The sequence below is a fragment of the Entelurus aequoreus genome, linkage group LG24, assembly GCF_033978785.1.
Source record: "Entelurus aequoreus isolate RoL-2023_Sb linkage group LG24, RoL_Eaeq_v1.1, whole genome shotgun sequence".
Classification (NCBI taxonomy): Eukaryota; Metazoa; Chordata; class Actinopteri; order Syngnathiformes; family Syngnathidae; genus Entelurus; species Entelurus aequoreus.
Genome location: NC_084754.1, coordinates 11,995,250 through 12,010,433, shown reverse-complemented (window position 1 = coordinate 12,010,433; position 15,184 = coordinate 11,995,250). Strand labels below are relative to the sequence as shown.

Genomic DNA, 15,184 nt, shown 5'->3' with positions numbered 1-15,184 from the left:
GCTGGTGGCGCCACATCCACAGGGAAGGGATTCCCAATTACTCGCCTTTATTTATAGTGAATATTGAGGACATACTGCGTCCATGTAAGTCCGTGTACCTTCCGTTCATTCTAGTTCCAATTCTGAAACGCAAATCATAAAATAAAATTAGGGCCGTTTTTTGATTTTTATTATATGTGGCAGATTTTAAAACACACAAAAAAATGGTTGATTTTCATGAAAATATTGCCATAAAATTGGATTGTGTGCTGTTTTTCTTTTATGGATTTTAATTTTTCCAGATAAAAATCGAAAAAAATGTTCATCCAAAATGCGTGTTTATCTTTGTGATGACAAATTGAACCGGAAGCAATATTTTAAGATTTCCTTTTTTTGCGTTTAGCATGTTTTTAGCATAAAGCTAACATCTTTGTTCAGCAGGAGTCCTATAGTCATTTTAAAAAAGTTCCATTAAATAAATTTTGTTTCAGAAATGACATTTTAAAAAAAGGTCCGAAAGTAGTTTTTTGATTTGCATTTAAAAATGCATTCTATTTCCAATTCTGAACCGCAAATCAAAAAATAAAATCATTGCCGTTTTTCGATTTGTATTACATATGGCAGATTTTAAAACAAACAAAAAAGGGTTGATTTCCATTAAAGTATCGCCATACAATCGGATTTTGTGCTATTTTCTTTTTATGGATGTTTATGTTTCCAGATAAACACAAAAATCCAAGTCATGTTTATCCAAAATGCAAAAATGCGTGTTTATCTGAGTGATGACAAATTGAACCGGAAGCAGTATTTTAGCTTTTCCTTCGCGTTTTGCATGTTTTTAGCATAAGGGTAACACCTTTGTTCACCAGGAGTCCTATTGTCCTTTTAAAAAAAGTGTCATTAAATAGTTGTCGAACTTTTGTTTCAGAAATAAAATTAGAAAAAAATGGCCCAAAATGTGTTTTTTGATTTGCATTGGAGAATTCGAAATCGAATGTGCACGGACCATACTATACAGCAAAACTTCAAAGTTGACTTGGTTGAAGAAGAAAAACAAAAGAATGACCCCATAAAAATGACAGTCAAAGAAGTGTGAAAACAATACATACATACAACAAAACATACATGTAAATACAAGAAAACTGAAGTTAAATGCAAAAGTTAGTTGTGCACAAGTGTAAAATTAAATGGACCTATATTTTATTATTATAAAAATGTGTGAAAAAGATTACATATGGTTGTGTTGCTAAAGGGCCACAAGAAGCCAAAGAAAAATAAGTGTCCTTAACCTCTAAAGGCCTTAGTGGCCACATGCGTGGATAGCACCTTTTAGCTCTTACTTCCAAAATTGTGTACACTACTGAATTGGGATCATATATATATATATATATATATATATATATATATATATATATATATATATATATATATATATATATATATATATATATATATATATATATATATATATATATATATATATACACTACCGTTCAAAAGTTTGGGGTCACCCAAACAATTTTGTGGAATAGCCTTCATTTCTAAGAACAAGAATAGACTGTCAAGTTTCAGATGAAAGTTCTCTTTTTCTGGCCATTTTGAGCGTTTAATTGACCCCACAAATGTGATGCTCCAGAAACTCAATCTGCTGAAAGAAAGGTCAGTTTTGTAGCTTCTGTAACGAGCTAAACTGTTTTCAGATGTGTGAACATGATTGCACAAGGGTTTTCTAATCATCAATTAGCCTTCTGAGCCAATGAGCAAACACATTGTACCATTAGAACACTGGAGTGATAGTAGCTGGAAATGGGCCTCTATACACCTATGTAGATATTGCACCAAAAACCAGACATTTGCAGCTAGAATAGTCATTTACCACATTAGCAATGTATTGAGTGTATTTCTTAAAAGTTAAGACTAGTTTAAAGTTATCTTCATTGAAAAGTACAGTGCTTTTCCTTCAAAAATAAAGACATTTCAATGTGACCCCAAACTTTTGAACGGTACTGTGTATATATATATATATATATATATATATATATATATATATATATATATATATATATATATATATATATATATATATATATATATATATATATATATATATATATATATATATATATATTTATAATGTATATACATATATATGTATATACATATATATGTATATATATATATATATATTTATAATGTATATATATATGTATATATATATATATATATATATATATATAATGTATATACATATATATATATATATGTATATGCATACATATATATAGATATATATGTATATACAGTATATATATATGTAAACACAAAAAATCATAAGCTCCTTTTAACTGTGACACACTGTTCATTTCAAACATGCATACAAAGTTACAGTGAAGTACGGTTACACAATTCAACATGTCGGAAATACGATAAGTCACATTACAACACAACAATGATTTGTCGGAACTCCACAACTTTGTGTGACTTTACAGGAACATTTTTCCAAAATGATGGTTAATGCGGCCATCTCAGCATGTCCAACCAAACTTTGTCGCTTTCTGAAAGTCATCTTCCACCAGCTAAGGGCACTGTGATTACCCCCCCCCCCACACACACACACACACACACACACACACACCATTCCACAGATTATTCCTTTATCACAGCTGGTGGAGATGGCAAGCAGAGAGGTGCGGTTACAGATTCTGAATAACCTGCATTGAGGAAGAAAAAAAAAGAATTGCATCAGATTTGTGGCGTTGACTGGCAGCACATCTGATAGCCCCTGGAGCAGGCCCGCAGATAAGCGCCGTGGTTTTATGAAAGCAGACCTGTTCCTCAACGTTGTCACAGTAAACAAGGCTGCCTGTCGGCTCCCGGTGTCCTCGCACTAGCTGACAATCTCGTTGGCTTAAACAAAGACCTGCTATATCATGACCTTGGTGCTTGTTTAAACAATGAATGAAGCACATAGCCAGTCCAATCTATTCTACTATGTTTTGTTTGCTAGTTGGGGAGTTGCAAGGGAGCTGCAATAAAGCTCTCCGATGATTATGTGTACTAATAAGGTGATGTTTTCATCAGTGTGGTTCATCTGTTTGTTTTTGGAACATTTTGTCACCGGTGGAAACTGCAACAAAGTTACTATCAAATTTGGCGGCAGACCAACAACATGTTAACTTTAGATCGTAAATTAGGCCTACAGTGGAATTTCGATTTGCGAACTTAACTGGTTCTTGAACAGTGTTTGCTAATAAAAAAAAAGTTTGTATATTGAAGCACATTTTTAGACTTAGACTTCCTTCTATTGTCATTCAAATTTGAACTTCACAGTACAGATAAGAATGAGATTTTGTTGCATTATCTCGTAGTGCAGGATAAAAGAGCAATAATGTGCAGATATACTGTAAATAAATAGATGACTGTGCAGATAAATATATTGCACTTTTGCATATGCATCCACGTTTATGGATTTATGTTATATTGTCTTTATATTCCAGCGAGTTACAAACTTTAACAAGTGGGTTAAGGATCCACTTTATATTTAATAACAAAGCCAAAACAATAATACCGAGTTGAACTGTCCTTTTCGTATGCAGCCGCCCTGCCAAAACGCACACTCGGTGTCACTAGCCATGTGGCGCATTCACTGTTTGAAATCACAAAACTCCTTAACTTTAACAGCCAGGTTGCGAATAAAAAATTAAATCCACTTTACCTTGGCGTGCATTGGAAGAAGTGTTGGGGGCTTTGTCGACAACGCTGTGGATACTTCCTAATTGTTTCAAACCACACATTGTCGTTGTAGTCTTTGGAATCATATTAGATTAGACTTAGACTTCCTTTTATTGTCATTCAAATTTGAACTTTACTGTACAGATAAGAACGACATTTTGTTGCATTGGCTCGTTGTAGTGCAGGATAAAAGAGCAATAATGTGCAGATATAAATAAATAGATGACTGTGCAGATAAATATATTGCACTTTTGCATATGCATCCACGTTTATGGATTTATGTTATATTGTCTTTATATTCCAGCGAGTTACAAACATAACAAGTGGGTTAAGGATCCACTTTATATTTAATAACAAAGCCAAAACAATAATACCGAGCTGAACTGTCCTCTTCGTATGCAGCCGCCCTGCCAAAACGCACACTCAGTGTCACTAGCCATGTGGCGCATTCACTGTTTGAAATCACAAAACTCCTTAACTTTAACAGCCAGGTTGCGAATAAAAAATTAAATCCACTTTACCTTGGCGTGCATTGGAAGAAGTGTTGGGGGCTTTGTCGACAACGCTGTGGATACTTCCTAATTGTTTCAAACCACACATTGGTTGTCCGTTGTAGTCTTTGTAATCATATTAGATTAGACTTAGACTTCCTTTTATTGTCATTCAAATTTGAACTTTACTGTACAGATAAGAACGAAATTGTGTTGCATTAGCTCGTTGTAGTGCAGGATAAAAGAGCAATAAGATGAGGAGTGTTGGCATTTACAAAAGAAGGTGCAGATATAAATAAATTACTGTACAGATAAATATATTGCATTTTTGCATTTGCTTCCACGTTTATGGATGAATGTTATATTGTCTTTATAGTCCAGCGAGTTTCTCCATTTTGGGGGGGAATTGATGGGATTATTATAATGCGTTCAAGAGTCTTATGGCCTGAGGAAAGAAGCTGTTACATCCAGGTTCGGCTACGGAGGCTGCGGAAACTCTTTCTAGAGTCCAGCATTGAAAACAGTCCTTGGTTGGGGTGGGATGGGTCTCTACTGATTTAAGCTAATAGAATTAAAAACTTGTCGTAAAAACGCTAAAAATAAAATCCACCTAAAATGCTGACAAAGTAGCACAGTGGCTAAAAGCCACACTGTACTGACTGAATAAATACCAGAGATCGATCAGCCCACTCGCAATGGCTATGCTGCCGGGCACAAAATGGTTGCACTGCAAGCACACAATGGGTGGCTGCAACATTCACACACAGAGACAAGGTTTGTACACCAAAGAATATTTCTATTCGGTCTGTGGTTCCTAAATCGAAAAGTTTGTGCAATGACGGGTTTGTAAATCGAGGTTCCACTGTAGATGTAAACATGTTTTTTTTTCTGTACTCTGCCTCTCAACCTAAGTCAGCTGGGATAGACTCCAGCTTCCAAGTGACCCTGAACAGAAGAAAATGAATACAAATGTAATGGATCTGCAATTCAAACCTAACAGTGGAAAATTCCATCTACAGACCTGCCATCATTTAGTTGTTTTTTTCCGTACACACATTTTGACCCTTGAAAACACTTCACCGCGTTCCTTAATTTTGTAGCATTTCACTGGTTTCAGAAACCAAGATTGAAGCACTATCTGGCATACGCTACACCGCCTCGCTCCTTGCGTAAAAAAAATCACATCCTGCAGACCGTAGGGACCAATGTTCCCTCTAATATTTCATGTGTGTGAGCAAACGCAAAAACTCCCTGAGCATTCAGTGGAGCCCATGTGAGCAACATCAGACGTGCACACTGTGGCTACACCAGCAGCACACCTGTCCCAAATCTGACTAAATAACAAGTTAAATCTCCATCCATCTATCCATTTTCTACCGCTTGTCCTTTTCGGGGTCGCGGGGGGTGCTGGAGCCTATCTCAGCTGCATTCGGGCCGAAGGCGGTGTACACCCTGGACAAGTCCCCACCTCATCGCAGGGCCAACACAGATAGACAGACAACATTCTCTTATTATTATAATCAAATGACAGCAGTCATTTCCATGAGGTTATTTTGTAATATAAGTGTTTAGGCCCACTTACAATGACAATAACAAAAAATATTGTTTTTCATGAACTGTGTACTTGTATTTTTTGTCTGGGTGGAGGTCCTGCTTTGGAAATAGTGTGTACCCCTTTCAGACATTGCATTTAGTTCCCATTAAAACATTCACATGTTGCACAATGAGATGTAAGCAGGGGATCATGTGTACATTCCTGCAACTTCCTGTTTGTAAAAAATATATTTTTATTAGTATTTATTTAATATACTAACAGCATTTCATGATTAATATTTATAAATTAAGATTCCTAAAAAATGACACTAGAATAAGCACACATTTGATTGGTAAATCATAGTGTAACGACCTGGAATTACACTTTATGTGTGGTGTTGGAGTTGTCCGACTTTTTGTGTGGCTGTAAACGCATCACTGGCTAAGTGCCATACGTGCATGTGTTGGCGCAAGTGAGAAAGAGCGAGCGGCTGCTGTTGATATAACAAAGTTGCTTTTGGTCTGGTTTGTCTGCAGAAAATGACCAGTTTTGCTAGATATCATTTTTTTTACTAATGTTTTGGTGATGTGTTTATGGCCGACAATAAAGAGTTTTGCTCAGTAAAGTCATCAATGGAATTCATGTCCTCAAAGCGTCTCGACAGACGTTACAATATTTGAACAATGATGACGAAAACTGTTTTCTCTGTCGTGTCCGTGTGTCGAAAATTGTTAGGCGCTTATTTTTTTATTTGATTTTGTGCGTGGCATAGATTTGCCGTGCGCAGAGGACGCTTGAGCAGTGCGCAATTGCACAGGCGCGCACCTTAGAGGGAACGTTGGTAGGGACCGTGCCCAGTCGGCTCGTGTAACAATATTTCTTGTGTTCACAAGGCACAGACAGCCCACCTCCACAAAGGCGCCAGGTGAACTTGCACAATGCCATCTAACGAGCAGATTCAATTGGTCGGAGAAACCAGCAGTTTTCCGCTACTCTGTGGCCCCAGGTGCTAAAAACATAGTCCTGGTTTCCTGCCTGTTCAATCAATGCATGTTCTCTATGTGGCTTTGCAAGGGGAGCAGGAATGTGCTGCCCGGCCCAGGATTTAGCCACAACCTGAGCCGCAAGGTTTAAAAACAGATGAAACAGCATGACGCTTCAAAGCAGCTTCTGAACATTTTTCGGTCTTCAAGTGACATGTCAGCTTTCTTTTTTTATATACTGAATAGTGTCCTCCGCTTTCTTTACCCGAGAGTCAAATTCTCAATTTCGAGTTGTTCTCTCCACTCAGGAAGTGACACAAATCTGAGTAATGGCGTGTTGAGATATTTCAAGTGGTGCTAAGAATAGCAAATGTTTATAATGTGACTGCAGAACAAGGTTAAGCTTGGTGACACCTGAAATGATGAGGCTGCAGATTTTTCCAGCATAGGGAAAAACCGGAGGAGGGAGATTTTTTTTTTTTCTTTCTCTCATGTTCTTAAAGAAACACGACATGACTTGCTACACACAAGCATGGCAACGTGTACTGGAAATGTGTGTTTGCTGCCTGCAGGTGAACATGACGTCAGATCTGGAGGGGAGCGACTTGCTGGCGGAGAAAGCCGACAGGAGGGAGTTCATCGACATGCTAACCAAGATGCTGACCATAGACGCGGATAAGAGGATCACGCCTATAGAAACGCTCAACCACCCGTTTGTTACCATGTCGCATCTCCTCGACTTCCCGCACAGCACACAGTACGAGCTCTTATTGCTGTCAACTTTAATGGTGCAATTACAAAACCCAAAACCAGTGAAGTTGGCACGTTGTGTAAATCGTAAATAAAAACAGAATACAATGATTTGCAAATCCTTTTCAACCTATATTCAAATGAACACACTGCAAAGACAAGATCCTTAACGTTCGAACTGGAAAACATTGTTATTTTTTGCAAATATTAGCTCATTTGGAATTTGATGTCTGCTACATGTTTCAAAAAGGCTGGCACAAGTGGCAAAAAAGACCGAGAAAGTTCAGGAAGGCTCGTCAAACACTTATTTGGAACATCCCACAGGTGAACAGGGTAATTGGGAACAGGTGGGTGCCATGATTGGGTATAAAAGCAGCTTCCATGAAATGCTCAGTCATTCACAAACAAGGATGGGGCGAGGGTCACCACTTTGTGAACAAATGCGTAAGCAAATTGTCGAACAGTTTAAGAACGACATTTCTCAACGAGCTATTGCAAGGAATTCATGGATTTCACCATCTACGGTCCGTAATATCATCAAAAGGTTCAGAGAATCTGGAGAAATCACTGCACGTAAGCGGCTAAGCCCGTGACCTTCGATCCCTCAGGCGGTACTGCATCAAAAAGCAACATTAGTGTGTGAAGGATATCACCACATGGAACACTTCAGAAAACCACTGTCCGTAACTACAGTTCATCGCGTCATCTGTAAGTGCAAGTTAAAACTCTACTATGCAAAGCTAAAGCCATTTATAAACAACACCCAGAAACGCCCGAGCTCATCTAAGATGGAAAAGTGTTCTGTGGTCTGAGGAGTCCACATTTTAAATTGTTTATGGAAACTGTGGACGTCATGTCCTCCGGACCAAAGAGGAAAAGAACCATCCGGATTGTTATAGGCGCAAAGTTCAAAAGCCAGCATCTGTGATGGTATGGGGGTGTATTAGTGCCCAAGACATGGGTAACTTACACATCTGTGAAGGCACCATTAATGCTGAAATGTACATACAGGTTTTGGAGCAACATATGTTGCCATCCAAGCAACGTTATCTTGGACGCCCCTGCTTATTTCAGCAAGAGACTGCCAAGCCACGTGTTACAACAGCGTGGCTTCGTAGTAAAAGAGTGCGGGTACTAGACTGGCCTGCCTGTAGTCCAGACCTGTCTCCCATTGAAAATTTGTGGCGCATTATGAAGCATAAAATACCACAGCGGAGACCCCCGGACTGTTGAACAACTTAAGCTGTACATCAAGCAAGAATGGGAAATAATTTCACGTGAAAAGCTTAAAAAATTGGTCTCCTCAGTTCCCAAACGTTTACGGAGTTTTGTTAAAAGGAAAGGCCATGTAACACAGTGGTAAAAAATTCCCCTGTGCCAACTTTTTTGCAATGTGTTGCTGCCATTAAATGTTAAGTTAATGATTATTTGCAAAAAAAAAATATGTTTCTCAGTTCGAACATCAAATATCTTGTCTTTGCAGTCTATTCAATTGAATATAAGTTGAAAAGGATTTGCAAATCATTGTATTCTGTTTTTAATTACGAATTACATAACGTGCCAACTTCACTGGTTTTGGGTTTTGTACATCTGACACTCTCATTAAAAAAAAAAACATTCTTTATTCCCTCTGTCTTTCTAGTGTGAAATCATGCTTCCAGAATATGGAGATATGTAAGCGCCGCGTCAACATGTACGACACGGTCAACCAGAGCAAGACGCCCTTCATCGCCCACGTGGCCCCCAGCACCTCCACCAACCTTACCATGACCTTCAACAACCAGCTCAACACTGTGCACAGCCAGGTGAAGGTCAACACAACTAATGTTTCAGCACGCAAAATGTGGATTTCATTAGATCAATTTGTCGTATCACCTAAGACAGGGCTGGGCAATTATATTGACTCGGGGGGCCAAATTTAGAGAAAAAAATGTGTCTGTTTTAGGAACACTTATACAAAACCTCACAATAATGTCTGATTGAAAGCTAAAAACGTTATGACAGACCGCCTAAAAAAAAACGGAACGGAATGTTTTATTTTTTTACTGAATGAGACACCCGGTATGTGCATGAAAATAAAGAATGTGAGATTTACGATATTAACTATTAACGATAAAACACTGAATATTGACAACATATGAACGTCACACCCCCTCTCGATCGACATATTTCACAATCAAGTGAAATGCAACAAAAATGCATCAAACAGGGCGAAATATGAACGCGAAGGGTAAAAAAACAAAACACTTACAATCTGATACATCACTAAACTTTAGAAGTTTGTTGTAAAAATCTCCTTCCGCGTCTGTCCCTGACACCCGCATTTCAGGCTGGCCGCTCTGGAAACACTCTGTGGAAACGCTCCCCACCCACACTGCTTGGTGCCTCGTCTGAGCTGCTGTGGCGTAGATTACCATAGTGACTAGTATATCATGCAAAAGCACAGATTCCAACCATTGAAATACTTTGTATAGTTCAAGACTTACGGTCATTTGAAAACATCACTACATATCATAATGGCAGCTACAGTTTCCATCTTAAAGATCTAAAAAATTATTTGGGGCCTTAATTTTCCCAGGTCTGACCTAAGACTAATGTCAAGTATCCAAACAAACAGAAGAATAAGTGCATGGTACATTTGAACAGAAGTGTAGATAGAACTATGTTACAACAGAAAGTAACTAGATATCAACAGTAATTTAACAAGTAGATTGATCATCGTTTTGAAAAAAAAAAAAGCAATATGATGCAATATGTCACCGCATGCGTAGGTAGGCAGGAAAATTAGGAGCCCAAATTATTTATATCACAATCGCAAGAGGCTGCAAATACAGTACAGGCCAAAAGTTTGGACACACCTTCTCATTCAATGCATTTTCTCTTTTTTCATGACTATTTACATTGTAGATTGTCACTGAAGGCATCAAAACCATGAATGAACACATGTGGAGTTATGTACTTAACAAAGAAAGGTAAAAATAACTGAAAACATGTTTTATATTCTAGTTTCTTCAAAATAGCCACCCTTTGCTCTGATTACTGCTTTTCACACTCTTGGCATTCTCTCGATGAGCTTCAACAAATGGTTTTCACTTCACTTATCAGGGTTGATTAGTGGAATTTCTAGCTTTATCAATGGGGTTGGGACCATCAGTTGTGTTGTGAATGAGAAGGTGTGTCCAAACCTTTGGCCTGTACTGTATATAGATGATGGATTATAGATGTTTATACATTTTAGGCCATACATCCCATCCCTAATTGCAAGTGGATATTCTTTTTTCCAACTAATCGCTCAAGGAAATGTACCGGTAGTTAAAATCCCATCCATAATATCCCAGGAGAGCCCAACTTTGGAGCAATGAATGGAAATCACAATGGACATATATAAAATGGAGAAGATAACTGCTTTTATTAATTGTAAAATGGAGAAATGTACTTCATACAAGGAAAACTGGGTCAATTATGTCACGCCCCATAAGCCTGATTTTAATTTCTCGAATTAATGATTGTACTGTTCAAAAAAAAAAAAAGGATTACTCCCTATATCCATCCATCCATTTTCTACCGCTTATTCCCTTCGGGTCTGTATATATATATAAAAAAAATATATATATATTATTTATTATCTGTTTATATTCTTTTATTTTATTTCTGATTATTATTATTAATAATGTTTTATTCTTTTTTTTTCTTTATTCAATTCAATATTCAACATAAATATGATGTATGTAAATATGATGTAATGGATAGGAATGTCTGATGCCGAATGTCAAACAAATTAAATTTCAAAAAAAAAAATTTTTAAAACCCGGCAGCAGTAAAATTTAGATCCATGAAGGAAAGAAGAAAGTGAATGAATGTTTATAAAATCTATTAAAAAAAACATAAATGTGTGTCTCTATTAGTGTTGTCCCGATACCAGTATCAAAATTATGTTGATACTTTAGATACTTTTCTAAATAAAGGGGACCACAAAAAAAGGCATTATTGTCTTCTTTTTAACAAAAAATCTTAGGGTACATTAAACATATGTTTCTTATTGCAAGTTTGTTCTTAAATAAAATAGTGAACATACTAGACAACTTGTCTTTTATTAGTAAGTAAGCAAACAAAGACTCCTAGTTAGTCTGCAGTAACATATTGTATCATTTATCATTCTATTATTTTGTCAACATTATTAAGGACAAGTGGTAGAAAATTAATTATTAATTTACTTGTTCATTTACTGTTAATATCTGCTTACTTTCTCTTTTAACATGTTCTATCTACACCATCCATCCATTTTCTACCGCTTATCTCTTTCGGGGTCGCGGGGGGTGCTGGAGCCTATCTCAGCTGCATTCGGGCGGAAGGCGGGGTACACCCTGGACAAGTCGCCACCTCATCGCAGGGCCAACACAGATAGACAGACAACATTCACACTCACATTCTCACACAAGGGCCAATTTAGTGTTGCCAATCAACAACAATCTACACTTCTGTTAAAATGTAATAATCATGTATTCTTCTGTTGTTTGGATGCTTTACATTAATTTTGGAATATACCACAAATTTGGGTATCAATCCGATACCAAGTCGTTACAGGATCATACTTTGGTCATATTCAAAGTCCTCATGTGTCCAGGGACATATTTCCTGTGTTTATAAACATAATATAATTTTTTTTTTTAACTAAAGAAGATGTTGTGATGGCAAAAATATCAACATAGTAGTAACGACTAGATACGCTCCTGTACTTGGTATCATTACAGTGGATGTCAATAAAAATTAAATGAAGAAAAAAAAAAACGGCAACAGTAAAATTTAGGAAAGAAGTGAATGAATGTTTATAACTGAATACATTTACATATGCATAAAAAAATAAAAAAATCCCATCCATAATCTGCACCGCCAGGGTTGTTTACGTGACACAGTAACTGTCATCTGAAAAATATGTTTGCACTATTTAAGCAATGCAACTCTTAAATCTCTGTCGTCATCAAAGCCAACAACAAAAATAACAATGCATTCCTGTTTTCAGTTCAAACTTATGTTGTGGTGGTTTAAAGAAGCTGCAAGGCACATTTGGTTTGCTCCAGGGCTCCCCCTACTGTTGTGATGTGTGACTTGCTTTTGGGCCAACTATAAATACACATGGTCAGCTGTCAAACTAATGACTTTAAAATAAAAGCAGTAAATCAGTCGCCATAGTAATGAGTGAGATGCTACTGTGCTCATTACAAGACAAGTACATCATACAAATGATAATATTTCATATTGATGCTTCAGGAGCGGAGGACATTCATCACCAGCTGTTTGCCTCTTCTTTCCCCGCCTGTGTGCACATTTCCCGGCCTACTATCCTCGGCCTTTCTGCCTTGTATATATCCGTCTGGCTGCGTTTCCGTCTGCAGCCAGGTCCTACGGGATTGTCACAAAGTGCTGATTGCACACATGACAAGCCCCACTTCCTGCTTATCTTGCAGTCTGGAGCTTTAAGGCCTTAAGAATCCCTTCACCCCAGGCTTCCTCTCCTTCCCTCCTCTCGTTCCTGTCCTCCTCTATCTCCTTCTGCTCGCTCCCTTTTTCCCTGGGCTGGGCTTGTAGTGCTTTTACCTCTTCTTTGGCTTCTGTTCGGAGGTTTTAGATTGCAAGATCCCCTCAGCTCTCTTTAGCATATAAATCTAAATAAATAAGTATCTCTCGCCTCAGCACCATCAAAGCATCTGATTTAATCTACATAACACACAGCAACAATAAATACTTGCTGTGATTTGCATGGATTGACATTACCATCTTTTCTTTTGTGCGCTGACAGATTTAAAATCCAAGGATTGTGGCTCGTGCAGCCCTTTGAGACACTCGTGATTTAGGGCTGTATAAATAAACTTTGATTGATTGATTTAATTTAGTGATTTTTTTCTCTCTCTTCGCATTGTATTTTACTTCTGTCGCTTGTTTATGATGAATGATATAGTCACTTATTGATCAGGCTCCCCTCCCCTTGTCTTCATTGAACACGCTAAAGAGAGCAAATGCAATATTTCACTCCACCAATACGTTCACACAAAGAAAAGGCTTAAATGCTGTCTTTTTCAGAAAATACTAACAGTGTCCCGAAATAAAAGAAAGTCTGGACATAATCTGGATTGGGCCTGGTTTTAAGAACCTTTTAAACAATCTGATTTCATTGACAACCTGGTCTGGTGAAGAAAATGTCTTTATTTAAAAAAACAAAAACTAAAAAAAATACATTTTCTTGAACAAAAAATAAACTAAAATAAATTAAAAACAGTTACATGCAAACTTGTAATTAATGAAAATGAGTAAAATTAACTGGTAAAGGTTAGTACTATTAGTGGACCAGCAGCACACACAATCCTGTGTGCTTCACGGACTGTATCCCTTGCAGACTGTATTGATATACAGTCGGGATCAAAAGTTTACATACACTTGTAAAGAACATAATGTCATGGCTGTCTTGAGTTTCCAATAATTTCTACAACTCATGTATTTTTGTGATAGAGTGATTGGAGCACATACTTGTTGGTCACAGAAAACATTCATGAAGTTTGGTTCTTTTATGAATGTATTATGGGTCTACTGAAAATGTGACCAAATCTGCTGGGTCAAAAGTATCCATACAGCAATGTTAATATTTGGTTACATGTCCCTTGGCAAGTTTCACTGCAATAAGGCACTTTTTGTAGCCATCCACAAGCTTCTGGCAAGCTTCTGCTTGACAAAATTGGTGCAGTTCAGCTAAATGTGTTGGTTTTCTGATATGGACTTGTTTCTTCAGCATTGTCCACACGTTTAAGTCATGACTTTGGGAAGGCCATTCTAAAACTATAATTCTAGCCTGATTTAGCCATTCCTTTACCACTTTTGACGTGTGTTTGGGGTCATTATCCTGTTGGAACACCCAACTGCGCCCAAGACCCAACCTCCGGGCTGATGATTTTAGGTTGTCCTGCAGAATTTGGAGGTAATCCTCCTTTTTCATGTAACCAAATATTAACATTGCTGTATGTATACTTTTGACCCAGCAGATTTGGTCACATTCTCAGTAGACCCATAATAAATTCATAAAAGAACCAAACTTCATGAATGTGTTTTGTGACCAACAAGTATGTGCTCTAATCACTTTATCACAAAAAAATAAGAGTTGTAGAAAGTAATGGAAACTCAAGACAGCCATGACATTATGTTCTTTACAATCCTACTGATTGTAGGAAGGAAACAACCCTTTTGTGTGCATGAGTGAGAATGAGTGTAAATGGGGGTGGGGGTAGGGGGTGAGGGAGGTTTTTTGGGTTGGTGCACTAACTGTAAGTGTATATTGTGTTTTTTATGATGATTTAATCATTTAAAAAAAAAGAAACAAAAAAAACAGTGTCCCTTAAAATAATGGATATCATGTGCTTTCTGAGAGTTGTAGAATTACTGAGTTATAAGCTTACATCATTCATGAATGACAGTGGGAGATGAAAACTGACTCCTATAACTCATAGGCATATTGATCTGTAGCCTAGATAGTGGTAATGACATGAAATGTCAGTGCTGCTCATTGTATTTCCTCATTTTAGAACATTTTTAAAGATCCATTATAATCTTGAGAATTTAACGTTGTTGCTAATGCTGCATTATTTGAACAGCATAGTGATAGAGCACTATTTCCACTAAGAGACATATCCTGAAAGATTATAGGACGCTGAGTTCCATTTTGGTAGTTT

General features: G+C 37.2%; 1 protein-coding gene across 4 annotated transcripts in view; it reads left to right on the top strand.

Moving 5' to 3' along the window:
- hipk2 (homeodomain interacting protein kinase 2) overlaps positions 1-15,184 on the top strand; it is a 267,614-nt gene that overhangs the window by 192,881 nt on the left and 59,549 nt on the right. For all 4 annotated transcript variants that reach the window (XM_062035875.1, XM_062035874.1, XM_062035873.1 and 1 more), the window contains exons 6-7: positions 7,292-7,476; positions 9,112-9,274. In XM_062035875.1, coding sequence (XP_061891859.1) covers positions 7,292-7,476; positions 9,112-9,274 — 348 coding nt within the window. The remainder of the gene's footprint in view (positions 1-7,291; positions 7,477-9,111; positions 9,275-15,184) is intronic.